The sequence below is a fragment of the Talaromyces stipitatus genome, genomic scaffold (genome assembly GCF_000003125.1).
Source record: "Talaromyces stipitatus ATCC 10500 scf_1105507295541 genomic scaffold, whole genome shotgun sequence".
In the NCBI taxonomy this organism is placed as follows: domain Eukaryota; kingdom Fungi; phylum Ascomycota; class Eurotiomycetes; order Eurotiales; family Trichocomaceae; genus Talaromyces; species Talaromyces stipitatus.
The window spans coordinates 1,079,075-1,106,136 of record NW_002990115.1 but is presented as its reverse complement, the minus strand read 5'-3'; the positions used below and the strand labels follow the sequence as shown (position 1 = coordinate 1,106,136).

Here is a 27,062-nt window from a genome sequence, read left to right as displayed (position 1 = left end):
GTCAGATAAGCATGCTGGTTATCACGATATGGAGTACAGTCGCTTCACTTTGATGTTTTACATCTTTGAAATGATATAGGTAGTACACCTCCGTGCAAGTAATATGAAAACTTTGGAAACACAAGCTATCACGTACTGCGTGATATTACCTACAATTACGAGGCACCAACGCAGTATATCCATGTCTCATTGAAATAGCTGGCTTAGAAGAGAAAGCATGTTTGCGAGTGTATGAAAGATGAATCTATGTATGATATTACAAGGAATACCTAGATTAAGAGAAATCCCAATTCTAAGCTAATAAGTCCAACTTATCACGCAAGAGTAGCGATCCCCTATTTCGTCTTACTTGTAGAAATCAAACCTATGAAAAGATATGAGTTAGCAACATGAACGTATCACGTATGGTGAAGGAAGAATAACGTACTTATCAGCTTCTTGGCTAGTCTTGACTTGGCTGGAGTATGCATCCTCTAGATCAGATTGGATGATGTTGTAACGGTTCTTGCGGACAGCACGTAGACCAGCTTCTTGCATGATAGCGGCAATAACAGCGCCAGATAGGGGTTCGTTTCGCACAATCAAGGAATCCAAATCCACCTCGGGCGAGAGAGACATTTTGGATGCAATAGTCGTGAAGATCAGGCGACGCTCACGGCGGTCCCGGAGAGAAGGAAATTCAATCTTGCGATCAAGACGACCTGGTCGCAGCAAGGCGGGATCTAGGGTATCTGCTCGGTTGGTGGCCATAATAACCTTGACGTTGCTACCTTGATCGAAACCGTCCATCTGGTTGAGAAGTTCTAGGAGAATACGCTGCACCTCACGATCGGCTCCTGTTTGTGCATCAAAACGCTTGGTGGCAATGGCGTCGATCTCATCAATGAAAATAATGGCTGGTGAGTTTTCGCGGGCCATACGGAAGACGTCGCGGACCATGCGAGGTCCTTCACCCAAGTATTTCTGAACGAACTCTGAGCCGACGACACGAATGAAACTGGCTGTGGTACTGTTGGCCACGGCCTTGACCAACATGGTCTTTCCGGTACCAGGGGGACCATAGAGCAATACACCACGAGGAGGATCAATACCTAATTAAATTTGTTAGACTCCGAGAAATTTTATAGTCCAAAGAAAGCCCTTACCAATCTGTTGATAGAGATCCGTATGAGTGAGCGGCAATTCCACGGCTTCCCTGATCTCTTGTTTCTGCATATCCAAACCACCAACATCGGCATACGTAACATCCGGCTTCTCATGCGCACCTAGCATCGCAATAGACGAATCCGCTTCGGGTGGGAGAATATCAACGAGCGAGTTTGAGTGCCTGTGCAAGGCAACAGATGACGACGGCTTCAACTTCTCTCGGTCAAGGGTGGAAAGAATGCGGACGACATAGTTGGAACCGGTCGACGATTGTACAATTCCGGTACTGCGCAGATGAAAGATTAGTATCAATAGACAGCTGCTCAGGCCGTGTGGACACACTTTTGATCGATGGCTTCCATGAACTGGCCGATAACCAGAGGAACACTTTGTATCCGTTTGATCTCTTCTTGAGCTCGAACTAGTTCTCTTTTTAAACTCCTGTAAATAGTTAGCATCAGACTATATCAAGTGAATAAGACAAGTACTACATACCTTTGCTCGTCTTTGATGTACTCCTCTTGAAGGTGAATGTACCTAGGTAGTAAGTGTCAACGCTGGCCGCATAAACAGATGCCTCCTTGACGGCTTACTCTAAATGTCTTTGAAGACGTTTCAAAGTAGCATATTCATCACCGCTATCGCTACCGCCCTCTAATGAATCTATGATAGGTACTGAATCTGCTGGTGCAGGGCGCTTGTGAATTGCCACGCTGTTGACGGGATTCTCGACGGCGACGTCAGCCATGGTGGATGATTGGTATCAGGTCTCAAAAGGGCGATATATGTAAGTGGTAGGTTCTCTTTTGATTTGAAAGTTGAAGGACGACCGGATGATGGTAATACTGTTTGCAAGTAAAATGGTGTTCGGAGCTTGGATGTGATCTAAGCAGGAGCTACCCGACCCGACCAGAGCTTCACGACCTAGATGGTTCCAAGCAGGTCACGTGACCCAGTCAATTATCGTGGAAATCTCTTTGGACCTGCGAGGACAAGGTCGACTGCTTGTTTGCAAGACTTCTCTCGATCAAATATTTGAGTTACTCACAGCAGTACGGTTCATATTGACAAAGGCACCGGAAATGCAGTTTCACTACGAGGACGGAAAACAAGCATAAATCTATAAATCTACTATACTGAAGTTTGACCGTTTCAGCCGCATACAATTCTCTAGCTTTGGCCATTTGTCGGGCAATAATTGACTTTAGAATGCACTTCCAAGATCCATATATGAGAAATTGAGAGGACATCCAACGATCGTATCTCTGCAGCTCGACGCCGGGTTTCGACTAGAGTTGAGCAAATGTAATTCTCTGCTTACAAGGTCTCGTCCCTTTGGTAGTTCCTATCTTTCGATTCATGTTAAAGACAGGAATTGCTGCGTTGTATCCCGTGGTAGCCTGTCGTAACCGGCATCCGGAACGGAACCCTACGTGACGATGGACTAATTCTTGGACTGAGGTAATATGCAGTTGGATATCTCCATTCCATCTGTCATATGGTCAGTGACTCGGTGATGAAATCGAAAATAGGATTGATGTGTCTTATCGGCGCTCAGTATGACGGTAGGCAGAAAAATATAAAGCTCAGACACGCCCCTCACCGATCAGGTTCTATTCCTTTGTTTCTCCCGGCAACCCTCTGTGTCTCATCGATTTCTCTTCTGCGGGAAGGGAATTGAGTTGACTATGCTGACGAGCCCGTTACTACTGCAGTGTGCATAACTGGACCAGGTTTGAAGATATTAGATCGGCTGAATGAGCTTTACACAGGCCAAGGGGGTGAACATCATGTACAAAGGCTCCCACAGGATGGGCCGAGAGGGTATGTACTCCGTGTGCTGTTACGCATGGAGAGACTCCGAGAGAACATAATTTATGTGTTAAAGCAGCAATATGCGTAACGCGCTAACCGCTCCCGGACTAGTTGGGACCGCTTGCGGCCTGAGGCAGCAAAGTTCTTTTTCCATAGTTTTCCTGCTTTTCCTGCTTTTCCCGTGACACACCCAACCCAACCCGCTCGCTCCCAACTCGAACGACCTGTGTATCCGATTGTTCCTGTCGCAGAAATAACGGCTCTCTCATTTGCTGTCATACTTTCCAAAATAAACGCTTTTCCTTGGTCTACCTAGTTTTTCGCTGCGTGTTCCGGAACTATTGCCTCCCTACAGCCCCCGGCCACGCTCTGAAATTATCAAATTCCCTCTAACCCTCTGTCTCTCTCCACGCCCTACCATTCCTGCGCCTCCACTTTCTTCCCCTCCCGAAAAGGATAGGATATTTGGTGTTTACTCCATCTGTTCTTAGGCTCTTTTTTATCTAAGGTAGGCTGATTCCCCTGCCTCTCTCTCATAGTCTTATTGCTTGGCCAGATGAATCTTGGTGTCGCCTGTCACCTTATGACCCGCCAGCGCATTGGCCCTCTTATCAGCATTATTCATCTGGTGGTGGAATGTGCCTCAGATGCTATCGACAATTGGATTGATTTTATTTGTTGTCTTGAGTCACTAGAAATGCTAATCGGAACAAAAAAGCAAGTTAGAGAAGAACCGTTTGTTACTGCTGCGCGGCCATTTCCCGAGCCACTGCTTCCTGCACAAGTCCCGTGACTTCCTCCCTGCCACAACTTGTCACACTCATCAGAGCGCTATTTTCGGATTACCGAACAGGACATTCATCGCGCTCATACGCATCACGGCACTATAGCTTACCCAACCTTGTCGGTATGTTATCATCTGCTACCTTCTATTTCTTGATGACCCCCCATACGCGCATACCTATGGTCGCTTAGAGCTCACATCCTGTCGCGCTTACCCCTACCGCTCTCTTTGTACTGGCCCGGTACCCTCATGACGCGTCTAGAACATTTTTTGGACGTGACCTCACTCCACTTCCTATTTGACTTTCTTTGATTCGGTCGATCTGATGTCTTTTGAACGCGCTTTTGATGGCGATTGACGTGTATCCCCAACATCTTGCTGATTATTTGTTGTCCAGATGGGTTGGCCGATCCACACGATATGAATGCGTGGCTAACGGACGCCTCTAATATCCCCAACCATGACAATGGGACGTTCAATGGGACGATCGATCCATCCATGGCTTTCCTCCAGCCATCGCAGGCTCCCCAGGACCCTACCCAATTCCAGCGCATGTTTCAAAACGGAGTCCCTCGCAATGTCTCACCCAGCTTCCACAACCCTAACCAGGTGATACCGTCAAAACGACCGAGGCCCGAAGATGGAATATCCATGTCACCAAGACAAGCGCCAGGTGGATTACCGGTGTCGCGTTCACAGACACCTCAAGTTCCCTATCCAGGATATCAAGGGCCGGCAAATGGAAACCCTCAGTTTGCGCAACCGAGCCCTTATCAACATCTGCATCAGCAACAACAACGAGGCCCTCTAAACCCATCACAATCTCCCGGCCTGCAAGATTTCGATCAACACGGTGTTCAAAAGATGCACACGTCGTCCCCGAGTCCTTTTTCTCCCGCAGGTCCTGTAGCAAACCAGATCTCCACACCCCAGTCTGACCACGGAAGCCGAGTCAACACACCCCAAAACAATACTTTCATGCCAGGACAGGCTTTCCCTCAAGGAATAACGCCTCAATTTGCTCAACAAGCTGCTATGACTTCGGGCGCGACCTCGGCTTCTATGCAAGCTCAACTGGGAAACATGCCGCAGGGCTTCTCACCTCAGGCTATGGCTGCGCAGCAGCAACGGCTATATCAGATGCAATTACAGAATCAAGCTCGCCAGATGCAGGTCAATAACCCTGCGATGGTAGGCCGCCCGGCTGGTGCAATGAACCCTATGGTAAATCCTCAAATGGCGGCTTTGCGCCAGATGCAGCACAATATGTCCCAGCCAAACATTTCTAAGGCAAATAGCCCCGAATTATTCCTGAAGACATTACAGAAGTTCATGATGAATCGCAACCTGCCTCTGGATCTGAATCCCGTTGTTAGCGGTCGCCCTATCCATCTGATGCCACTGTATGGCACTGTGATGAAAATGGGTGGTTCCAAGAAGATATCTGCGACCAACATGTGGCCCACAATCGCTCAAGCGTTACAGTTTCCAGTCCAGCAATATCCTAATGCTGCTGCGGAAATTCGAGAAATATATGCCAAAAATCTTGCGCCTTATGAACATGCTATCCTCGTGAGTACTCATCAGCAAAAGCAAATGGATAGCATGCAACAAAATGCCCTTCAGCGCCAGTCTGCAGACCCCAATTTAATGCAGTTCCAGCAATCCCCCGTTAAAGCAGTCCCGGAATTCGATGCACAAGGCTCTCAGCAATTTATTCCGTCACCTCAGGTTACTGCAACAATGTCAAGCAGTATGTCGGCAGCTGCAACAAATGGCCTCGCGAACGCTCAACAACCTCGACAGCCTAAGCAACCGCCACAACAGCCTCAACTCCCGCATGGTCAAAGCGGTCAACGAACGGTCGGTCAGCGACAAGCGCAGGTTCCCGCTTCCCTAGCCGACTCATCTTTACAGTCGCAAGTTGCACCACAACCTGGGGCCTCTGCCAAACCAGCTGCCTCCACGGGTAAACTCGCACCTGATTCTACCCCTAACAAGCCCATCAAGCATCATATCGACGAAACTTTCAAAGCAACTGTTCTTCCAGACAACCATAAGCATGGACCTGTGGTAATAGATGAAATCTATCAACTCGGCGAAGAGATTGCAAGGCTTAAACCCAACGTACCTTCATTCCCCGAGTTAGGAGTGATTGATATCCATGCTTTAACAATGAGCATAAAGTCGGGAATACATGCTGAAGTTCGGCTGGCTTTGGATACACTGATGACATTATCTTCCGAACCTGCGGTGCTCTCTCTGGATAATTGCGATGATCTTGTGGAATCGCTCGTTGATTGTGCAGAAGAACAGCTCGACCTGCTCGCGGAGAATGCAGCTGAAGTCTCCGATGACATGTTGTTGCCGTCTTACGAAGAGGTGATACGTGGATGTCACGTAGAGATGGCCTCACTCTTGGACGTCCCTGAATTCGGCAGCTTGGGCTATGAACTTGACCGGGCAGCTGACAGAGTGCTCTGTATCACTGCCATAATCAGAAACTTCTCGTTCTCGGAATTAAATTTCGGGATACTAGGAAGCGCTCCAGTTATCACGATGTTCTCTACAATCATCCGATATCTCGGCACCCGCAACATGCTATTACGGACCAACCAAAATATTTTGGACTTCATGAAAGACGCCGTCACGTATTTAAGTAATATTGCTCAAACCGTGAACCTGCCAGGCAAGGAAGAGGCATTTTGCTTACTTCACTTCCTCTTATCCTTTTCTCCGTTACCGACTCCTGTTCTCGGCTCTGAAGGTGTCACATTCACCCAATATGTCCCCAGCATCCATAAATATACACCAGCAGCAACTGACAGTCTGGCCAAGCTTCTTGCTCGTGATGAACCGAACCGCATGTACTTCAAGACGATATTTCAGGAGTCTCAATGTTCCCCCCAGAATGAGTTGCTGACTCGTGCATTTGGTATGGCTATATGTGCTGTTCCTGACCAACCACGGAAATCTTTGGCATTTTCGGATTCTCGAAAAGTCTTTCTCATGCAAGGTCTATTGGCGGCCGAGATACTCACTGGCCTGGCTGATGGGATAACAGCTCGAACTTGGCTCCAGTCAACGGACGGGTTTGCTGTTCACCTCCTTCGACTATGCTGTCAGCTTAGCACAGACCGCATTGCCATGGCGCCAACTCCTCGTCACCCGCAAGCCCGAGGTCAGCCAGACTCGGAAAGCAATCCGTTTGTATCCATAGTTAACCGAGGCTTGAGCATCCTTCGAAAGCTAGCTGAAAGGTCTAAGCAGGAAGACTCTATATCTGAACAACCATTCCCGCTCTGCGTGTTACCCAAGCGAGAAAGTCTTTTAGGTGCAATGTTGACACCACATTTGGATGCAGCGATTGTGAAGCAGTTAATTGCATATGCGGGTCTGGGGAATTGAATTGCGAAACAAAAACTTTGTAACTGATAGTTTTTTCCTTTTTGTCGTGACTCGTCCGATCTGATTGATACCTTTGTGTTGAATATTTCTTTCGAACTTGTATCTTTAAAACCGGCACTGTACCTTTGGGATATCGGACGATTGAGGGGGTTCTAGGTGTTTTTTACAGCACTATTACCTCTCTGTGTCAACACGTGAGAAGATATGATACTATGTTTCATGTGTCCGTAAATAGGATATAGTCTACGATTGGTTTTGTGTGTATATGACCGAGAGCAATCAAATGATAGCATGTTGCTACTTCAAAATTCCCTGGATCATGAATAGGCATCTATGCAATTTCTTTAGAAGGAATGATCAGAATATCATTGATCAGAGGTTCTACTACTCACTGCAAAAAATTTGGAAGCATATAGCAATAGACATGGAACATTTCACCAAAGAAGGGCACATCAACGACCTTCCAAATAACACATTATCCTTAAAACTACCTATTGATAATCCTCCTGGATACTACAGAAGCAGAAACCAGACCCATAGTAAAACTTTTTCGCACAAAAGAGGACAAGTCGGTAAACATCAAGAAGAGATTCTCGCAGAACGGAAACGGACGGAACGAGGTAAAAGATGCAACCAATAAATGTACAGTCAGTTCGCGAGGGAAAAGAATACAGTTAATATGCAATGAACAAAAAAGTAATTTGCAGATATGCACATATAACGCCGAGAGAAGGAAGAGACAAGCAATTGGAAATATGTAGAGCGTGATGGATGGCAAGAAACGTGAGTTGTTGATACATAGGGGGAGAGGAGGGTGGTGTGTCGTCCTTTAGGAGGCGATCCCAGTTATACTTCGAATTGTGATATTGTCGTATTTAGAAATTCCGTTCGATGAGAAACTTTTGAATCTCATCTTTGCGCCAACCCTGCCAAAGAGGTTAGTTAAATCCTTCTTGGAAGATCTTCCCGACTTTCGCACATACCTTGACAATTATATGACCGGTCGTCGAGTTAATTGTAATTTCCGGCTTCTTTGATCCGGTCTCCAAATTCAGTGCTTTAGCAAGGTCTGACTTCAAAGCTTCCAGGTCACCTTCAGTCTTCTGAATCTTAGTCAATCGTTTCGTTCCTCCAGCTTTCGTCTCCAGATATACGGGTAATTTGTTGGATGGTGTACGCCTAACGAAATAAGGGAGATTGGTGAGCTGTAGTGGTGCAGTTTGTGCTTGGGTTGACGAGGGCGCTTCAGTTTCTACTGGAGAGATGGGTGGTCGCGTGAATTGGGTACTAGCCGGGAATCTGCGGGCGAGTTTTGCAAGGAATGTGCGGTATTGTTGGACTGGCAGCAGTGATCTAGATGATGTCGGGTTGTGGGATAGTTGATTTGCGATTCCATTTCCTGGTGTTATGTTAGTATCTATTTCGTCTCTTATCTTTTGCTTCGCCCAATGTCATGTATGGTCTGAAAGCTCGGTTGCAAACGGGGATGTGGAGAAATTCATACGGGATAATAAACGCTGAGTATGATTATGAAGTATTGAGAATTGACGGGTCGAATTGACCGTAGATAATTGATGTCGTACGGTGGACATCGTGGTCAACGATCGTGTGATGGAAGCCATTGTTGGAATTTGATAACTTGTTTTTCAGCGTTATCAGAGATACGAATCCCTGACTTAATGCTCCTTCGTTCCTCTCTCAAGCACACTGTCTCCTCTGAACAAACAGTAGCCTTGTACTGACTGGGAGAATTGTCGACCGGCTGTTGGGTGATGTATGCTCTGATCGAATCGTGCAAGTTTTCCCGCGCCGGCAAAAAGTCCAAGGCTCGATGCTAATTCTGCGCTAACCCGTTCTATCCTAGCGGAGCCGCAACGTTTCCCACTCACTTTTTTCGCCAGTAAAAGTGTCGCACATTGACTAAGTTGGGATCCCCTCCTCCAACCTATTTTTCAACCACCTCCCATATCAACCACCCCCGGTCTCTCGCCGCGAAAACTGCCAGAGTACCGCAATCATGGCAGACAACGCTCCCCCGTCTGCAGAGACGCTTCTCAATGGCGCCGCTGCCCACCCTCCTAAGACCGCCGAGGAAATCGCCAAAGAATACGATCTCCTCCCCAAGTTGATACCTTACCTCGACCGCCACTTGGTTTTCCCTCTCCTCGAATTCATCAGCGGCCAGGATGATGATAACCTCGAGCTTACCCGTTCCAAATATGAACTGCTCAAGCACACCAACATGACGGATTATGTTGCCAACCTGTGGCAAGAGATCAACAACTCAGACACAATTCCCGAAGAGTTTGTGAGGAAACGAGAGGGCGTTCTTGCCAAGTTGCAGCAATACCAAGAAGATTCCGAAAAAATCACCGAGCTTCTGCAAGATGATGCCGTTGTTGGAAACCTTCGGAGCGACAAGGTCGCCAACTTGAAGTTCTTGGAGGAACAGCATGGTGTTACCGTGGATATGGTCAACACTTTGTTCGACTACGGCCGATTTCAATACAGCTGCGGTAGTTACGGAAATGCAGCAGAGTTGCTCTATCAGTTCCGCGTTTTGTCTACAGATAACGACAAGGTCTCGTCCGCTACATGGGGAAAATTCGCTTGTGAGATTTTGACCACCAACTGGGAAGCAGCCATGGAAGAAGTTCAAAAAGTCAAGGATTTGATTGAGACTCGCTTGTTCAACAATCCCCTCGGTCAACTACAACACCGGTCCTGGTTGATTCACTGGTCTCTTTTCCCATACTTCAACCACGAACCCGCCCGCGATGTTCTTACTGACCTCTTCTTCTCGCCCGCTTACATCAACACCATCCAGACCAACTGCCCCTGGATTCTCAGATACTTGGCTGCCGCCGTTATCACGAACCGTAGCCGCGCCCATAAGAACACCAGCACGTACCAGAAACAACTGAAAGATTTGATCCGTGTTGTTCGACAGGAAGGTTACGAATACTCAGATCCCATCACGGACTTTATCAAGGCATTGTATGTAGAATTCGACTTTGAGGAGGCTCAGAAGAAACTCGGAGAGGCGGAGGAGTTGCTGCGCTGTGATTTCTTCTTGGTGTCAGCCGCAGATGCCTTTGTCGACGCAGCTAGACATTTGATTTCTGAAAGCTACTGCAAAATCCACCAGCGTATTGATATCAAGTGAGTCTACATACCATAAAAGGCATACTATTACGCTCCGGACTAATATCATTGTCTCTAGGGATCTGTCAACCCGCCTAGGTTTAGGTCAAGATGAAGGCGAAAAGTGGATTGTCAATCTTATTCGCGACACCCGAGTCGATGCAAAGATTGACTACAAGGAGGGAACAGTCATCATGAACCATCCTCCTCAATCAGTTTACCAACAAGTCATTGAGAGGACCAAGGGTGCTTTCTTCAGAACTCAAGTTTTGAGGTATATCAAACTCATATCAATACTTTCTATGAAATGATCAGGCTAACTGTGCAATATAGTGCGGCGGTTGCGAAATAGGATCAAAGTCTAGAACAGCATGATCCAATGGTCCATTAACGGTTGATTCGGCCAAAAAAAAAAAACACAAGCTGCGGGGCTTCCATTCAGGCAGGAGGCAGGCGTTCAGGTTGTCCCTTTTACGTTGTCTTGTAAAATTCCCTTTCACTCAGTTCACATTCCACACTTATGACCTTCCCAAAGCCTTGCATTTTTACCGAGGTGGAAAGTTTCGCACTGGACTCTTTGAGAATGCGATTTATATAGCGATCTCGAAAAGTTGGGGGGAAGTACAACATTTCTGTATTCCTCTTTAATGATGAAAATTCTTCTTCTTTCGATGTTAGAGTGTTGTCCGATTTTGATTGCCCTGTTGCAAGCCATGAAATTGGATTTTCGAGTGATGATGCATTGACGGGGATTATGTATGTCGACATGGTTTTATGAGATGCACTATAGACATGTCATGAATAACCCTTCGATTGTACCTTGGAGTTGTCTAACGTGTAGCAGAATCAACTTCTAGAGTAACTACCTTCAGGGCTTGGCGTGTCTTTGTTCACTGGGCAGTATTCGCCAACTGCAGTGATAACAGAAATTGCAATTCCTTTGATGAGTCGCCTCTAACATTCGATTATCCCTGGTATGTCATGGTGACAGATGCGAAAGAGGATGAACACCTAGCTTGTGAGACCCCTTAGGGCTAGCGATCTAAAATTTCCTAATTTGGAAGGCAGGTTTAAGACTTGCCATTTCAGGCCGCTGCGGCTGAGTCGTTTATTTGATAAAAATACTCCTTGCAGCAACCTCCATTTCATAGTATGATTTTGTCAAAGGAAACTTGACTAGCAAGTATTGATATTGATACTCACGATAATGTAACCTTCCATATCCTTACGGTGCTGAATAAACAGCCTCTTTCAATTCGAATCAGTCTTCACTTTGTGTACAAAGAAAGAGCCAGACTTCCTGATTCGAACCAGGAGCAAATATACTTATCGCGTAGTATTCTCCAGCGGCGCAGTGCCCTTAGCGTGGATCTAGGGTAGCCTCCAATGCTGTCGTTCTACGAATCATGAAACCTAAGCATGCCCATGTGGAGGGACTGATCTTAGGGGCTTCCCTGGTCACGGACGCGCTGTGCCTGAAATTTCTCAACTAACCAATGACTGAGCTGGAAACATCTATCAAGGGCCTTGGAAAATCGGAAGCTAATGCGTGCAACTATTGATGAGGCTGAAATACTTCGGACATGATTTGTCGATGTCACGCAACTAGGGTTCAGATTTACCCCTTTTTTATGCGGAGGCTCTGCTACCGAGTCCCGATAGTCTTCGCACGTAGATGCCAGTGGAGAGGCGACTTTATAAGAACCTAGATAATAACCTATTTAGACCCTAGCTACCAACTATCTTATTTCATCCTAAATTCTGTCAAAGATCTACATCATTGCACTTCCCAATACAATGTTGCCCTACACGCTCTCTCTATTGATGCTAGTAGCATCAGTCTTCGCCGATTGTGCTACCATCAGTTTCACCCACTGCGCCGACAATATTGTGCATTGGTACAATCCAAACACGGGCGAAATATGCGATCCTCTTGATTGTGGTGGTGGTCGAGCTCCTCCTAAAACTGATGTACCCGGATGCCCCTTGTATAAAGGCACAGAAACTCGCGCAACTTCAGCCTCGTATCTCCCCTGCTGGACGCCCTTGAACGCTGCACCCGCGACAGTTGCAGTGGCCGCTACTACTTCGACAAGTGTCGCGGAAGCTGCTACTTCAGCAACTGCTCCATTGTTGGCATCCTCGGCCACATCAACAGGAGCCCCGGTTCCTGAATCTTCGACAACAACAACAACAACTGCTGCTGTCAGCTCGGCTGGAACCACGACTGTCCCTACTACAATTACATCCGCAGCCACCACTTCCATTCCTTCAACTACCGCTGCGTCGTCTGTCTCTTATGCTGCACCATCTGTCTCCTCAGCTGCTGGCGATACCGGAGCGCACAGCACAAGTAGTGCCGCCGTGCCACCAAAACCGACTGGTAGCAATGCTGGGAATATTCTGGATGGGTCATTGATGGCAGTTGCTGGAGCTGCCATAGGTGCTATTGTCTTCATTTAGGCATGGAACTGCCCGGCTCTCAGTGTTCGGGGGAAGGCTCAAAATCTTTTATGTGAATCTGTATTATTATATATCAATATCCCTTTTTATAAAAATGTGCTAATCGCTCCGGCTCCAATTTTCCGCATAAGCTCTATCTAGGTAGTCTCTAGCCCGCCATGTTTTGTGTAGCTATATACAGAGGAGAGATCTCTTCGGATAAAGAATACTAATGCAGTGCTTATTAGGGCAAGTTACCCTATTTCGTATGCTCCTCCCCTTTTGACTTTCATGTCCCTTCCTCTCTCCTCTAACTTCTCTAAGTTCTCCTTCCTTTCTCACCCTGAACCTTGCTTACTGTTACTCTGCTGTATACCCATCCTTCTATCTACAAAGATCAGATTTACCCTCACTATTACACCGTCAACTCTAAACGATCATGCAATCTGAAGCCCCGAAGGAGCGAGGTCACCCCTTTCATGAGCTGGATACGTAAGTTGATAACAGCCGTTTACTCTTCTGGTTATCATTGTTTTGGGACCTGATAATTGACCATAATTGTAGCTTATAGATCGCACTTGTCTCGTGCATAACCCCTTCCCCAAGGAAAATTTCACAGTCTTCACCTACTCAGATCGACCATGAGAACATTCACGCCGAGCCAGGCCGTAGGCTCCCCACTTGGGAGAAAATGATGCTCCTCTCTGTTCATCTTTGTGGTTCAAGTATCCATGAATTTCAACACGAGTCTCTATTCAAACGGCGCTGGGTGGTAGCGCTGAAGATTTCAACATCTCTATACAAGCTACTCGCTGTAGTGCCATGATTGTGCTCATCTGCTACGCGCTTTAATACGAACTATGGCTTCTTAGAGCGAGGGACTCCGATTGGATCCTGGATTAAGGGCGTGTTTCCCTGACAAAATAAGATCGAAAGCTTACTGTTCTGGAGTATCGATACCAGTTGCACCACACGGTCTCTACTCACGCCTTGAATCCTCCAATGTCGACCCAGTCTTTGAGGATCTTGATAGTCTGGACGAGGTGCAAGTTTTCTTCGAAACCGCTGAGAATCCTGACGTACCAGACATCGACCCTAGTCCGATCTATTCAGTCACCCATGTGGATATTTCGCCTGAGTTCAAACGTCGACTAGTTAAAGCCAATTCCCCGGATCCAAAGCTTTCCAAGGCTTTCCAAGATTCTGATCTTAACGATGATAAAGAAGCCTCTTTGCCTTCTGTGGTTCACGATGAATGATTATACCGTCCCCATTCTTAATAAGATAGAGGTCTCACTGATATGCTAGAAGAAGATTGGATGCCTATAGAAAAAGATTGGGAATCTACACTGCCCTCGGTGGCCTCACCTCTGCAAGAGGCTCAGTCACGCTGAGTATAACACGGATATGTAGGAACAAAATCCAACTTGAGCCATTTTTTCAGTCACTGAAGTTTGGGCGGTAATTCTCAAGGATGAGATCGCGAAGGAGATGCACGAAATTGGTACGGACCCGAAGGCACACAGACTATATGAGCTCAACCCCTTTACAAGTGACTTGAGCAATCGGACCATTTCCGATAAAACGATAAGTTTGAGATTCGGCGTACGAAATGGATCTTCCAGCAGACCTAGCCCCGTCAGCCACCTCAAACAAGCCCCTGAGGACGAATGGAACAGAAAGATCACTACTACGATCTTCCAGAACGTGCACCAGTTAGGGCCACCCTTCAATATCGAACAGGTTCTAGAGAAAAAGTCAATGCCCATACAACCAGGATCAAAAAGAAAGATCTGGCAATAAGTAGCTATTGTCGCCGCTCAAATACCACAATCCATATTGGGAGACTACTATTAGAAGTTAGCTCAATCTTAGCTTGGGAAGCAACCCAATATAATGGTTAGCTTATCTGACTATTCGTGTTCTTCATTTCTATTAAAGGATCCAAGATGTTATTTGTTTATATATGGAGAGCCCTTTCATTATTACAGCCAGGCTCTACACGTTGATACAGACATGGAAAACACATAAAACAAAGACGAGTTCGAGGTATCAAAACAAAACGCCAGAGGGACATAAGAGATGCGAATAGAGAAAGAAAAAGAACCGAAATTGAAGCTACCAGATTCAACCTCTTGTTCGCTTCATGGCGTTCTGAGTGTGCACAATCCCTCCGGTCTGTTGAAGACTGACTCCATAGCGAGAGGATCTATAGCGGGATAAAAGTCGGCTTGACCATCTCAATGCCATAATGCCTGCCAAAGCAGGTAGCTGCATTGGGAGATTCGTCCGTGTCGTGGTGACTATGATCGGTACTGTTGATCCCAGCAAAAAGATATAACAAAGAGCCGTCCCTTGTTATTGTTATACAGGAGAATTGGAAAGAAAAAAGTATCAAAGCTTGCAGCAAAGTGAATTTGCTGAGATAATACCCTTTGTATATGTCCAAGGTCATGCGTGTGGTGTGCGACCTCAACGAGCTCGACGATTATCGATCCGATGTGGGCGTCTGCGAGCCTGAGGACGCTGATGAACCGGGATAGGCTCATTGATATAAGGCTCTGATGCTTGTCCGGAATATGAGGTATCCAGGCCTGCGTGGGTAGTCATCCTGGCCGCTTCTTGCCGTTCATATTCCCTGGACATCACAGCTAGGTCGTTGATTTGCTCCTAGGGGCACGAGGTCTCCCATCAGCAACCTTTGGATTCCTATCGTCGACAATAATAGTCACTCACTCGCGTTAGAGGCATTCCGTTGATCAGATAGCCCTCACGTCCCTGTATCAGGGTTAGATACTGAAAAAGATCTGGTTGTATGGCTGCAAAGCGTTCCGTTTGTTACCTGGTAGGTGAAAGGCCTAGCTGAAGCACTGGGACCAAGGAAATATTGTATATGTCCGAGTACAATATGGCGAGAAAGACCATAGCCAGGAAGCCAATATTGTTGCTCACGAGCGCCCGACATTGTTTGTTGATGATGTTGATACCTTTTGTCCCTTATACAAGCCATGTACATACAAAAGTGACTGGAGTACTGTATCACTGGGTTGAAATGCCCAACAACAATATCACCGAGTTAGTGTGAGGGTCAGGAAGAGCCGGTACGTATATTCAGTGCATCAACACGACCATTTAAAAGAGTCTAGGTATCTCCAAGAAAACTCTAAAGCCGAGAGAGCCGTCCAGTTAACCGGGATTGAGCTTTTAAGCACAGGGCTCAGTGATTTCTGGCTAGGCTTAAGTCCCACAATAGCACAACAGTGCTAATGCTACAGAAAAAAAAACAAATTATAGCCTGGAACTCTGAAAGTATTACATACAGCATGTAATTCTCCATTCGAAATAGTCCGGAAATAGTCCATATTAGCCTGAACGGGGTCGGCTGCTCGAAAAGTAAGTTTTTCGATCTTTCTTTGGTGATCGATCCAAGCTTTGCAGCGATGTTGCATCTCCACACAAATTCAAATGTCAGAATCAGCGCCGATGCCCGTTCTCGCCTTTGAGCTATCTTACCAATTGAGGAGGACAATGCATTGCATCCTATATTAAGAAGCATCCCCCTTCTCTATTCTTCTCATTTCCATTGGCGTCACCGCATCAGGAAGGGCAGCTGGCTGAGAAAAGAGATGGGGGGCCGAGATTAAGAAACGACCGACGATGTTCCGCCTCACTTTTTCTCTTCCCCTTTCACGGCACGAAAAGTGAGGCTAGCATACTAGCCTTTTCTGAGTTCTCGGTGCTAGCGAATTGTCATTGGGGTCGTAGTAAGCACTCGATAGTTCGCCTTATCACTGGTCCTTTTCATTTGTGCTTGGGTCTCTCTTTCTTTCTAGTCAGGGGACTGGACACCGAAAGACTGCGCGGTCACCACGGCGATGCGAACAGTGGCCCAGTGGGACTCAGGCTCCCATATAATACTCTTAAATAGAACTGGTTCGGATTTTTTGCTGCATGCAAGCGCCCCAACGTCGAGTACGTACGATTGTCGTGGCCCCTCCAACAGTGTCGGACTGCCTCTCAGGAAGCAGTCGTTCTGTTGATAATTGCATCTCATAATTCTTCTGATCTTCGGTGAAGAGGCTGTTTCTTTCAATTCCTCGGAGCCGATTCGCGAGGCATTGCGTCTGTAATCTGATATACTATGTGGGAGGGTATGTAGAGGTAAGAAGCAAAAGGCGGAGTGGTCGATGCGGCCACGGGACTTTCTGCTGCAACTCGCCGGATTTGTCTTCTTCCTCCCAACTGGATTGTTGATACCTTCATCTTTCCCCACAAAATAGGTGCAATCATACAACAAAGAGACATGCTATTAACTCCCAAAACAATATCCACAGAGGCCCAACATGTCTTGAAACCTGACCAGCCAAGACTGGATTGGTCTCGACTCACCGACCCTGATTGTATATCATACTATGTCCGTTGTACTGTACTCAGTCCTTGCATCTGAAGAAAAGCGGTCTGCAAGCCGTGTTACCACTTTCTACGACGTACTCCACGACATTATACACTGTATAGGTGACTTGTACAGATTTCGAGGTCGAGACCGTGGACGAGCTTTTTGTGGAGTGGGATACCTCGACTTCGTCCGGATACTGTGTTCTGATCTAGGTACTACCTATGTACAACCGGATTGTTTCCCTACAAAGAATTGAATTGGCGACAGCCCGGGCAAGTCGTTACTGACTTTCGGAAGGTCGGGATATGTTACATGAATGCTACAACGATATGCCAGCTCGGGGATCGGCAATATGTATCTATACACCAGTGCAGGCCGTATCAGATTGAGATATATGCTCCGACGTGCAGTCCTAGTCGGCTCTTTGGCGCAGCTCTGCCCCAGGGTGACTGTTAACCACGATGACTAGAGTCTCGCGAGTACTACAAGTTCAACCGCGTCGTAAGTGGAGTGATTGGCCTGCGAGTTAGCGGTTGTATGCCTCAGGATCCACGGCCTAGGCGATATCATAGATCTGGAATCACTGATATGGTCTTCGATCTGGGTCCAAGCTCCAATATATCCTATCAGATTTGTGGAGTATTGATCTGCACATCGTAGAGGTATGCCTGTGGTCAACACCATTTGGTATCAAATAAGAAACAAGAATTTGACCATCACCACAATTGCGCTTCGACAGTACGTAGATCTCAAGCCTTCTGAAACGCCTCACGCTATGCCCTGATGTCGGTGGCGAACGTTTCATCTTCGTCGTTGATACAACCTCCAGGGTCGCCCTAAACTCTAAGGGTATGTTGGTAGATATCTAGCTTGATTCGGCTCATGAACAAGGATAGACCCTGTTCGAGTATAAGTACAACCATCATGCATATCCGGAGATTAGGGTGACCCCGGGTAGAACTTGACTACTTTCTCAATAGTCTATTACCGGCTTGCAAATTCTAACAAAATGCTGGTGTATGCAGCATCCTCGGATGTCTAGGACAAAGCACTAATCATTGTCGTGTCATCCCTGGTCATGAGATCCAACTCGATCTACTTGATATCCTTCAGCTTCTTACCGGTGAATCCTGGAAGCCACCCGGGCCAGGACTCGTAGCTGCTGGTTCGGCCTGAATATAGATGTGTAACTTCGCCCGGCAGTCGTCCTTTACACATGACAGTCCATATGGAGATATAATTCAGAACTTGAGGAATGTCTCATTATTATCTATTTTCATCACTCATACTCAACCGTCAAGCACAATGCCCAAGGCCTACTCCGGCGGAACATAGGGCTTCACCAACATTTCACTGAACCTGTAATCTAATTAGCATTGCATTGCTTGCCTTCTTCAGTGATACGGTATGGGAAGAGATATACTTTTCCAGCTTCTCCTTCCCTCGCACCTCCTCCACCAGTAAAGGCATCCTCACGACATTAAAGTCCTCGTACAACTCCTCAATCTGCTCTAGATACTTCTTCTGCATCTTCCTTCGCGCATTGCATTGCTCGCAAGGGTTGTCCTTCTTAGGGAACAACAGCTGATTGACCACGATAGCGTGTGTATCAATCGAATAACCCGTCAGTTCTTGAATCATTCGTTCCGTCTCATACAACGACAAGAACTCGGCAATGCAGACACAGACGAATGTAGTCATGTCGGCGTTTTTAAACTGCGTATTGACTTCACTGATCGTTTCACGGAGCGATTCCATCTTTGACATCAAGTCGTCCAGATTCTGTCCGCCTGGTAATCCACCGCGCGAGCCCAAGATTGAGTTTAGCATAGGCCCGAATTGGCCCGAGAGTTGAGAGAGCTTTGCTAATGCCTTTTCAAGCACGGTTGGGAACTGTAAGAAACGAAGGGTGTGGCCTGTAGGCGCCGTGTCGAAGACAATCACTTCGTATGATAGGGATTTCACTTGTTTCAGCACCTCGGCAAATGACATGGCTTCATCAACGCCAGGGATCTACTCAATCTTCTCAGTCCATTCATCGCCGAAATATGCAAAAGTTTAAAGAGAAGTTGTAACTCACACTAAAAGCCAAATCCTGCATCATGCCCCCCATCCCGAGTCCAGCTAACGGATCATCCTGCGCCTCTCCCCCAGAAGCCAACAAATCCTGAATACTACCATTCGGATCTATCTCCATGGCACTCAAATTCGTAAATCCATCGACCAAACGCGCCTCCTTGCCAAACTTTTGCCCAAAGGCATCGCTAAGATTGTGCGCGGGATCCGTCGAAATGAGCAAGACCGATTTGCGGACTTTGGAAAGCTGGATTGCGAGAGAGCAGGAGGTGGTTGTTTTACCGACACCACCTTTGCCGCCTACGAAGATCCATCGGAGGGTCTTTTGGTCGAGGATGGATTGGAGGGTGGGCTCGAGAGCTTCGTCGTCGTGGATGAGGGCGGTTGACGACATGGCGGGGGTATCAATGGGTGAGAATAAGTGAGCGACAAGAATAGGAACAATTAGAGCAACCCCTCAGAATAATATCGATATGGCTATATCTGGGATGAAGAGGTTTGGGGTTGTTGATAGGATATGTGGCTAAATCGAAGTTTCCGGAAGAAATAAGATGTCACAACAATCATCCCAAATAGTGGGGTACCAGACACTTAGCTACAGCTTAGCTACAAAACAACCTACAATTCATTTGAATTGTATATCCTTACTCATTGACTAACTACATCTTCAAGCAGAAAAAAGTTCTGGTTCTGCATATGCTGCTATCCTGGTGCTCCACCACCGGAGCTCTCAGCAAGCTCCCATGGCGGGCGGCGATTTCCGATGCTGCGATAATCTACATAAAGTATCTTGCTCCTCCCCGCATGATTAGTTAACTAACTACATTTCACCACTATCACGACCCAACCTATGGACAGATCAACCAGAACCGGGGAACGTCTTACACTCTACGCGCAGCATATCAGCGATCTAGCGAAAACTGTCGACTATCATCAACAACAGCAACCAAATCCATCAATCGCCATGGCTCGCGACCCGATTACCTGTCACGTCCTTAATACCCTGACTGGAACTCCAGCAGCGAATCTACCTTGCACATTAACTCTTTTGTCTTCTTCCTCGGGGAATACAAGCAAAAACACGCCCACCGAACGCACATTCACAGCCATTACAGACTCAGACGGAAGAATAAAGACCTGGAGTCCATCCTCTTCCCCATCCTCTTCCCCACAAACCGATACAGTCTCTTCTTTCCTAGAATCCCTCCCAGCGCCAGCTTCCAAGACGAATTGGTCTATTCGCTTCGACGTTGGACCATGGTTCGAGGCACAAGGAGTAGAGAGTTTCTGGCCAGAGGTGGAGGTCAAATTTACGGTGCGCGGACGCGGTGTTGAAGGTGAGGAGGGTTGGAGACATTATCATGTGCCTGTTTTGTTGGGGCCTTGGAATTATTCGACATATAGGGGCTCGTAAGGTTTTATACATTGAATTCAACCCCTGAATATGTAATAAATGATATTGGTATACCCATTGGTCTAAAACCGAACATCAGAAACGAAAAGTCAATCAAACAATGTGGAACGCTGCGCTATACATCCATGATCTATGCACAGAACTTTTCCCGATGCAAATTATGCAGTGCTTATATAGACAAATGCAAAGTGATAGGGGTATCGTTCAAACAAGAGTCAAAAGGAACATAATGGTAAAGTGAACCTGGTGAGTTCGAACAGAGTAGAATAGCAGTTCATCCGTACTGGAGAACTCATTGCCTGTGACCCTCAACCCTGTAATCAAGAGACCATATTTTCTCCCACGGTCTTAATCTTGATGGCCGCTTGTTCGGCGAAGAGGCACTAGAGTGTAAGTCGTCTAGCCCTGGTCGCACGGTTGGAGACCTTGACGGAATCCCCTGGAGTTGTTCAGAAGCCTGTGGATCCGTCAGTGCATCTAGGGACAATGCAAACTAACCTGGGGAGATCTCGGGCTCAAGATTTCCGCAGTAACAAGTCACGGCGAACCTCGTCAAATATGGGGTCAAACTCCCTGGGCTGTAATCCAGTGTCGGCATCAGCAGGCTGCACATTGTCTCCAATTGACTCAGCTGCAGCTAGCGTCGGAACCGGTGCTCCCTTCTTCGATGCAGAGCTGTTTCTACGACTGTCCAGGCTCTTTGTCAACGTCTTAGCCACATTGCCTCCAGCAGCGGACCGTTTAAGGCGGATCGACCCTTTGGCATCAATGGGAGCAGAAGCAACAGTACTTTTGCCTAGCCCTGGGGTACTGGGAGCGCCTGGTTTCTCCTCAGTTGCATCTAGTAGGTACCATCGCAATCCGTCGGATAATTCAAAGGGGTTCTCATCATCGAACGAGGTCCCGTCACTGGTGATGGAACGACGGTCCTGATTACCACCATTCATGGACTTGGAGAGGTCAACAACCCGCTCTTCTATCTTGCCAATGCGGGCTAGCAACCAATCTCGAGTCGATAGCTTATGTACGTCCTGCTCTCGAAGGAAGTAATGTGGAGCGCCCACATTGAACGCAGCCCAAGACCGAATGGCCTGGTTCCGGGTCGGAAGAAAAAGCGCTAGGTCACCTTCTTTGAAAGATCGATAGGCAATCTTTTCATGCGCTTCGCTTTGCATGCGGTGGTATTTGTCGCGATAACCTCTTGCTTCCTTCTGCCATTTCCGCGCTAGAACCTCAATGTCTTTCTCCCTCTTCACCACCGACTCGCCAAAGACTTCGACATCAAATTTCGCCATGGAATCCATGAATTCCTTGAATTTAGCATCTTCCTCATCTGCTTTGTCCTGTATCCACGTCGATAGAGTCGGATCCGGTCGAAGAGATGCAACTGTGGACGAAGCCAGAAGTTCTCCTGAAGCCGAGGCGCTGTTTACTTTGGATGCCCTTTGTACGATGAGCTGATCGTCCTTTAGGACTATGGCGAATCCTAGCTGCTCTAGCATACGTCCTATTCCTTCGGCTTGTGCGAGAAGCCGTTGAGAAACCTCTTGAGCTTTGTTTCCACGTGCATTCAACATCGCGGTCAACTGTTTCTCAGACTCCTGTGCTAATTCCAGCTTTTCGCGGAATTCTCTGGCCTCCTCTTCGGCCGTGTGCGCTTGCGCATTGAGTTGAATCAATTTCTGTGACATAGACGCGACTTTACCCTCTTCCTCCGCTAAGCGCTCACGCAAGACCTCGGACCCAGTTTCTCCAGCCGAAAATTTTGTCCGCAAATGGTGAAGTTGGCTTCTTTCATCAGCAAGCTCGCTTTTAAGTACTGACACCTGGGACTGCTCTTGCAGAAGCTCGTTTTGCACTTTAGCCATTTCGGCCCTGTGAGTATCAATCGTCCCACGTAGACCGTCAACTTCCAATTGCTGTAAGTCAAGCTTCTCTTCCAAGTCCTTCTTCTCCTGAAGCAAAGATGCGTGAGATTGCTCTGTGTTCCGTGCGTGAATCGTTAGTCCTTCAGCTAGGATCTCGATAGCTTTGACCAAGGAAGCAAAGTCGGATGGCGCTGAGCGCTCTGGAGAAAGAATAGCATGTGCTGCTTGCAACGTGTTCAGATTTTCCCGGTTCTGACTATGCAATGTCTCAAGCTGCACTTGTAATTCAGAAATCTTGGCTTCTTGATTCGACAGTCGTTCCTTGTCGGCGGAAATGGCACTCTCCAATTCACTAGCTCGATGTTTCTCACGAGAAAACTTATCCTGCAAAGCTTGTAGCTCTGTTTGTGCGTTCTCAAGTTCCTTGGTAGTACGAGTCTCTGCAGCTATAAGTTGTTCTTCCAGCTTCTGAGAACGCTCCTCTAATTCTTTTGTCTCATGATCACGACGGTCTAGGACATTGAACAGTTCTTCTTCAAGCTCTTCAATTCTGTGTCGTAATTGTTTGGCATCGGCCTCTAAGAATTTGCGCTCATCCTCGAATTCTCTTCGTCTAGACTCTAGATTCTTAATGAGGTCTTCCTTGGTGGATTGAACTTCTTGCATCCTGTCCGTTGATGATTGACGCTCCATACGGGCCTCCTTTTGAAGTCGTTGAACGGTTTCTCTCTCTGTAGCAAGGTCTGCCTCAAGTCCTACAATTCGTTGTACTAGTGCTTTATCCTCAGCTGTTTGGTTGGATGACATTCGCCTCGATGAGACAGACGACCGTCTTGACAATGTATCCGGTCGCGGAGACGCCGGAGACATAGGGAAATCAGTGCTGAAATTTCCACTTAGCGGCCTTGCTATGTGGCTTTGGCGATGCAGTAAATCCTCCAGCTTCCGAATTCGACTTTCCGAAGTTTTGACCTTTTCTTCAAGTTTGAATTTCTCATCTTGAAGACTGCGCACCATGTCATCACCTCGTATGAGCAGCGAGCTGCGTCCCATGTCAATCACGCTTCCATGTTTAAAAGCCTTCGCTCGACGTTTTTGCTGTCGTGTAGGCTTATCAAGGTCCGCGTAGAGTTGGGACACTTCTTCGACTATGGATGTCATATCATTTTGTGCTTTGAGGGTATCAATATAGACTTCGATCTCTTTGCGATGGACTTCAGGCCAGTCTTGCCCTTGACCTTGCATGTTGATCTCTAGACCGGGAGTCACATCATCGGGGAGTACTAAAAGCTCTCCCATCGACTTCGCCCATTTCTTTCTGCGACGTTGTTCTTCATCCCGGAAGACAGCAATTTCTTCGGCTAATGTGAGCGAGTCTGATTTTAGCTTTTCACTCCATTCACGGCGCCGAACAGCCTCCACAAGAACCGAGCCGTAGGCTACTGGCAAATGGTACACCTCGAATACAATATCGAAGACATCTGCGTCAACGTCCAGTTTGGCAATCTGTGCCTGAACATCCGCTAGACGAGACTCCAACGAGGATACAGTCCGCATATGATTGACTGCAGCCTTCATTGCAGCAATTCGGTGCTGAACAGCCTGGTTTAATGCAGTGTGCAATTCAAGGCTGATTTCTCGAAGAGATGGTAATAGTTCCTTTGTATGTCCTAGCGCCATCCTTGAGATGTTTGCCAGGCTCTTTTGATTGCTGGGTAGACTGAGTACATGTTCATAATCGGAGCTCACTTTCTTCGCCAAGGTCTCCACCTCTTCCAACAGACCATGGCTCCCATCAATGATTGGCGGCTGGGCCTGCTGTAGCAAAGCCTGGGTGTCCGACGAGATGCTGCGAACTGCCGCTTGGACGTCATCCACGCGACGAGAGAAGCTCTGCGATACAGTTGTGCCCCTTGAAGCAGCTCGCCGCACTTCATCTACATCCAGAAAGTCCTGGAGTGTTCCACTTGATCGATTTTTCGTTTCCTTTTTCGGTGTCGACGGACGTCCGAGAAACGTTATATCTTTCCTCGCCGGTATAGCCTTCAATTTGTCCAAAGCAGTCTGCCACCCCTCTAAAGCTGATCTCTGTTCCTTGAGGAGATCATCTGCCCATGTTTGGGCTTCCTGAAACCTGTTTTCCAAGCTGGCCACGTGAGATTTAAGGTTTTCGAGAGCCACACCAACGCCGCGGTAGATGATGTCGATACGTTCGTTGTGCTCTTGAAGAGCTTGATTGACGGGAACACATTCTTCCGCTAAAGCCAAGGCCCAAGTCCTGCGAGCCATGTAGAGATTACGCCACGACTGGAGATCATTCTGATCGGTGAGAGTGTCTGGGGGATTCTTCGGTTTGAATGGCGGTGGTTGGGGGAGATCGGGGAGCTCAACGGAGCCGGCATCACTAACTAGCTGCCTATCATAGACGAAAATTTCGTCCTATGATTGATTTAGTATGGAGGGCCGGGATCATAGAAAGCCACTTCGTATATCACATACCTCTGTGGCTAATGTTTGGAGCTTGACATTCTTTCCGCGGGCGGTCATTAATATCTGCCTCTGAGAAGCGATGGAAGTGTTGCGGGCAATCCATGATCGGAGAGCATCCGGACTAGCCGAATGTTGAAATCAGTATTCCATCAATTATACAATCCCCATGCACTCCCAGTAAAGCTGGACGGCACGTGGTAATTTGTCAGGTCGACTTACGAAGCAAAGGAAACTGGATTTGCCAGTAGATGCTCACCGGTGTGAGCAATATAGATATGTAAAGACATTGCTGGTCTCTCCGCCGGCACCCTAGAAGCAGGGAGTCCGAAGAAAAGGTCCAGCGAGGCCGAAAGAATAAATAATGTATGTCGAAGCCGGAGCAGTATTTGGATTTGGAGATGATCCAACGGTAGCTAGGCGGTAAGGTTAACGTGACGCAACAGCAGAGCTCTGACCCAAAACGGCTTAGTGGAGGTATCTATCGAGAAGGCACGACCCAATTGTTCCAGAGCGATAAACCCTCATCAATCACGAGATGCAACCTTCTACCTTCTGACGACAACTAATATAATTCCGTTCATGGCCTCAAATGACAAAGATCAGAATGTGTCTATTACGTTAGGCTTGACGGAGGCGGAGACGGCCCTGCTAGATTTGGCAGCTGACGATCGCCGAGAAGTCTTGTCGCTTTCTAGCAAGGAGGAGCTACTATTGCAGCTTTACGACCAGATTCAGGAACTGGAGCTTGAACGCGCCATTTTAGAGCAAGGTATTCTTGCTACTCCCCCCCACTTCTCCTCCGCCTTTTTTCCCCCCCCCCCAAATACTAATAACGCGTATAGATCCAGAGGAAACTGGCACCGAAGATGCGGAGGAGCAACTCTCAGTCGCAGAGCGCGAACTGCTAGAAGCGCGCGCGACTTTTACAGTGCGAAGGAAAGCCACTGAATCAATACTCATCACGGATCCAGTTCTGAAAGCAGTGCATATGAAGGCAGCAACCCCTGCAGAAAGGTATCCTCAGCAGACCTACATGGAGAAGACCGGGAACAAAGAGACTGATTACTTTCATAGAGCCCTTCTTCCGCTGACCAACCGCCGAGACGTACTTTCCCTCGTTTATGAGAATCTAGCCAACGCGCGAACCGCTACAGTTGAAGCACTGTCAAATGCAGAGGTTGAGAATCTACGTTTAATGGAACAGAATAAAGGACTGGCCTCTGAGCTTTTGGAGCTGACCGCCCAAGAGACATCGTGGCGCGATCGAGTCGATGACGAAGCTTTGATAGCCCGAATGGAGGAGATTGAACAAGAATACAAAAAGACCCGAGCCCAGCGCGACACTATCAAGAGTGTCTTAAGCGCATTGGTAGTAGGAAGCGGAGTTGACTGGGCTCGCGATGACCGACTGCGCGATTCGGTGCTTGAGGAGCTTGACTGATACTTCAACACATTTGATGAGCTCTTTTACTCAATCATCGTTTTGTTTGAGGACCACCTTATATCAGAGCCCTACGAGGCTGATTGTTTACTTGACGATGGCTCTTATCCAATCATGTTTGACGATAGTGGGTACATTATCTGATTGGTTCAGATGCTGCTCTGCAAAAGTGACATGCATTAATAATTTAAAATTGGTGTATTTGTGGTGAACTTAAGTATGCATAATACCGGCTACATAGATCAATTTAATATGGGAGCGTCGGGGTTTCGGTGGGTGAATGTATATGACTGTCACGACGCGTCTAGAACCCACACCACCATGAGTGAGCATACTACTAACTCCGTCTTGCAGTAACGATGTCGGCTGCTGCGATGACTAGGGTGAGTTTCTCTGGAATACGTGATTAAATGAAGTCGAGCAGTCAACTCCGGAATGTCAATGCGGGCATGTATGTACATCTGTATACCAATCATAGCTTACTTAATGGCTGGGGGCTATTAACTTGACTACTGCCGGCCTGCTTAAGGGTGTAGTACTCTACGTGTCCAGGATTATCAAGCTTTCCGGATGATCGCGACCATCCTTACGCGATCGAGTGTAAAGGAAGGATAATATTGTAATGTATATACCATCAA

General features: G+C 47.3%; 10 protein-coding genes across 10 annotated transcripts; 5 read left to right on the top strand and 5 right to left on the bottom strand.

Annotated features, from left to right (window-relative positions):
- Positions 1–170: 170 nt before the first annotated feature.
- Positions 171–2,026, bottom strand: TSTA_027270 (proteasome regulatory particle subunit Rpt3, putative). The gene is made up of 6 exons (XM_002479819.1): positions 1,740–2,026; positions 1,642–1,683; positions 1,489–1,587; positions 1,146–1,432; positions 428–1,091; positions 171–364 (listed from the first exon to the last, which is right to left on the bottom strand). Exons 1-6 carry the CDS (start codon positions 1,892–1,894, stop codon positions 346–348), a joined length of 1,266 nt encoding a protein of 421 aa, XP_002479864.1. The 5' UTR covers positions 1,895–2,026; the 3' UTR covers positions 171–345.
- A 2,139-nt stretch (positions 2,027–4,165) lies between these two features.
- Positions 4,166–7,153, top strand: TSTA_027260 (ARID/BRIGHT domain protein (SWI1), putative; the record flags this gene model as incomplete). The annotated part of the gene is made up of 2 exons (XM_002479818.1): positions 4,166–6,837; positions 6,877–7,153. The coding sequence occupies 2 exons, from the start codon at positions 4,166–4,168 to the stop codon at positions 7,151–7,153; spliced, it is 2,949 nt and encodes a 982-aa protein (XP_002479863.1).
- A 346-nt stretch (positions 7,154–7,499) lies between these two features.
- On the bottom strand, positions 7,500–8,940 carry TSTA_027250 (mitochondrial large ribosomal subunit L49, putative). Its single transcript, XM_002479817.1, has 3 exons — positions 8,658–8,940; positions 8,137–8,552; positions 7,500–8,079 (listed from the first exon to the last, which is right to left on the bottom strand). Exons 1-3 carry the CDS (start codon positions 8,773–8,775, stop codon positions 8,029–8,031), a joined length of 585 nt encoding a protein of 194 aa, XP_002479862.1. The 5' UTR covers positions 8,776–8,940; the 3' UTR covers positions 7,500–8,028.
- Positions 8,941–9,095: 155 nt separating this feature from the next.
- On the top strand, positions 9,096–11,102 carry TSTA_027240 (eukaryotic translation initiation factor 3 subunit EifCe, putative). The gene is made up of 3 exons (XM_002479816.1): positions 9,096–10,315; positions 10,377–10,571; positions 10,631–11,102. The coding sequence occupies exons 1-3, from the start codon at positions 9,171–9,173 to the stop codon at positions 10,647–10,649; spliced, it is 1,359 nt and encodes a 452-aa protein (XP_002479861.1). The 5' UTR covers positions 9,096–9,170; the 3' UTR covers positions 10,650–11,102.
- Positions 11,103–11,977: 875 nt separating this feature from the next.
- TSTA_027230 (siderophore biosynthesis enzyme, putative) lies at positions 11,978–13,998 on the top strand (the record flags this gene model as incomplete). The annotated part of the gene is made up of 4 exons (XM_002479815.1): positions 11,978–12,740; positions 13,136–13,231; positions 13,488–13,567; positions 13,612–13,998. Exons 1-4 carry the CDS (start codon positions 12,095–12,097, stop codon positions 13,996–13,998), a joined length of 1,209 nt encoding a protein of 402 aa, XP_002479860.1. The 5' UTR covers positions 11,978–12,094.
- Positions 13,999–15,063: 1,065 nt separating this feature from the next.
- TSTA_027220 (uncharacterized protein) lies at positions 15,064–15,822 on the bottom strand. The gene is made up of 3 exons (XM_002479814.1): positions 15,582–15,822; positions 15,476–15,517; positions 15,064–15,409 (listed from the first exon to the last, which is right to left on the bottom strand). Exons 1-3 carry the CDS (start codon positions 15,753–15,755, stop codon positions 15,212–15,214), a joined length of 414 nt encoding a protein of 137 aa, XP_002479859.1. The 5' UTR covers positions 15,756–15,822; the 3' UTR covers positions 15,064–15,211.
- Positions 15,823–18,366: 2,544 nt separating this feature from the next.
- Positions 18,367–19,732, bottom strand: TSTA_027210 (arsenite translocating ATPase ArsA, putative). The gene is made up of 3 exons (XM_002479813.1): positions 19,216–19,732; positions 18,559–19,148; positions 18,367–18,494 (listed from the first exon to the last, which is right to left on the bottom strand). The coding sequence occupies exons 1-3, from the start codon at positions 19,603–19,605 to the stop codon at positions 18,452–18,454; spliced, it is 1,023 nt and encodes a 340-aa protein (XP_002479858.1). The 5' UTR covers positions 19,606–19,732; the 3' UTR covers positions 18,367–18,451.
- A 94-nt stretch (positions 19,733–19,826) lies between these two features.
- TSTA_027190 (Taz1-interacting factor 1 (TAF1), putative) lies at positions 19,827–25,270 on the bottom strand (the record flags this gene model as incomplete). Its single annotated transcript, XM_002479811.1, has 4 exons — positions 19,827–21,082; positions 21,174–24,932; positions 24,993–25,104; positions 25,203–25,270. 4 exons carry the CDS (start codon positions 25,268–25,270, stop codon positions 20,918–20,920), a joined length of 4,104 nt encoding a protein of 1,367 aa, XP_002479856.1. The 3' UTR covers positions 19,827–20,917.
- On the top strand, positions 19,908–20,625 carry TSTA_027200 (transthyretin domain protein; the record flags this gene model as incomplete). The annotated part of the gene is made up of 2 exons (XM_002479812.1): positions 19,908–19,996; positions 20,070–20,625. 2 exons carry the CDS (start codon positions 19,908–19,910, stop codon positions 20,623–20,625), a joined length of 645 nt encoding a protein of 214 aa, XP_002479857.1.
- Positions 25,271–25,506: 236 nt separating the features above from the next.
- Positions 25,507–26,617, top strand: TSTA_027180 (uncharacterized protein). Its single transcript, XM_002479810.1, has 3 exons — positions 25,507–25,752; positions 25,826–25,997; positions 26,058–26,617. The coding sequence occupies exons 1-3, from the start codon at positions 25,563–25,565 to the stop codon at positions 26,422–26,424; spliced, it is 729 nt and encodes a 242-aa protein (XP_002479855.1). The 5' UTR covers positions 25,507–25,562; the 3' UTR covers positions 26,425–26,617.
- Positions 26,618–27,062: the final 445 nt, after the last annotated feature.

Excerpts from the sequence above, each read along its gene's own strand:
- TSTA_027270 (XM_002479819.1), bottom strand. The coding sequence starts at position 1,894 with ATGGCTGACGTCGCCGTCGAGAATCCCGTCAACAGCGTGGCAATTCAC. Across the intron at positions 1,684-1,739 it reads CGTCTTCAAAGACATTTAGA|GTACATTCACCTTCAAGAGG; the intron begins GTAAGCCGTCAA and ends CTTACTACCTAG. Across the intron at positions 1,433-1,488 it reads ATGGAAGCCATCGATCAAAA|TACCGGAATTGTACAATCGT; the intron begins GTGTGTCCACAC and ends TCATCTGCGCAG.
- TSTA_027250 (XM_002479817.1), bottom strand. The coding sequence starts at position 8,775 with ATGGCTTCCATCACACGATCGTTGACCACGATGTCCACCGTACGACAT. Across the intron at positions 8,553-8,657 it reads TACTCAGCGTTTATTATCCC|GAAATGGAATCGCAAATCAA; the intron begins GTATGAATTTCT and ends ACATAACACCAG. Across the intron at positions 8,080-8,136 it reads CCGGTCATATAATTGTCAAG|GGTTGGCGCAAAGATGAGAT; the intron begins GTATGTGCGAAA and ends CCTCTTTGGCAG.
- TSTA_027240 (XM_002479816.1), top strand. The coding sequence starts at position 9,171 with ATGGCAGACAACGCTCCCCCGTCTGCAGAGACGCTTCTCAATGGCGCC. Across the intron at positions 10,316-10,376 it reads CACCAGCGTATTGATATCAA|GGATCTGTCAACCCGCCTAG; the intron begins GTGAGTCTACAT and ends CATTGTCTCTAG.
- TSTA_027220 (XM_002479814.1), bottom strand. The coding sequence starts at position 15,755 with ATGTACATGGCTTGTATAAGGGACAAAAGGTATCAACATCATCAACAA. Across the intron at positions 15,518-15,581 it reads CTAGGCCTTTCACCTACCAG|GGACGTGAGGGCTATCTGAT; the intron begins GTAACAAACGGA and ends ACCCTGATACAG. Across the intron at positions 15,410-15,475 it reads ACGGAATGCCTCTAACGCGA|GAGCAAATCAACGACCTAGC; the intron begins GTGAGTGACTAT and ends TCGTGCCCCTAG.
- TSTA_027210 (XM_002479813.1), bottom strand. The coding sequence starts at position 19,605 with ATGTCGTCAACCGCCCTCATCCACGACGACGAAGCTCTCGAGCCCACC. Across the intron at positions 19,149-19,215 it reads TGCAGGATTTGGCTTTTAGT|ATCCCTGGCGTTGATGAAGC; the intron begins GTGAGTTACAAC and ends AAGATTGAGTAG. Across the intron at positions 18,495-18,558 it reads GGGAAGGAGAAGCTGGAAAA|GTTCAGTGAAATGTTGGTGA; the intron begins GTATATCTCTTC and ends ATTAGATTACAG.
- TSTA_027180 (XM_002479810.1), top strand. The coding sequence starts at position 25,563 with ATGGCCTCAAATGACAAAGATCAGAATGTGTCTATTACGTTAGGCTTG. Across the intron at positions 25,753-25,825 it reads ACGCGCCATTTTAGAGCAAG|ATCCAGAGGAAACTGGCACC; the intron begins GTATTCTTGCTA and ends TAACGCGTATAG. Across the intron at positions 25,998-26,057 it reads GCAGCAACCCCTGCAGAAAG|AGCCCTTCTTCCGCTGACCA; the intron begins GTATCCTCAGCA and ends TTACTTTCATAG.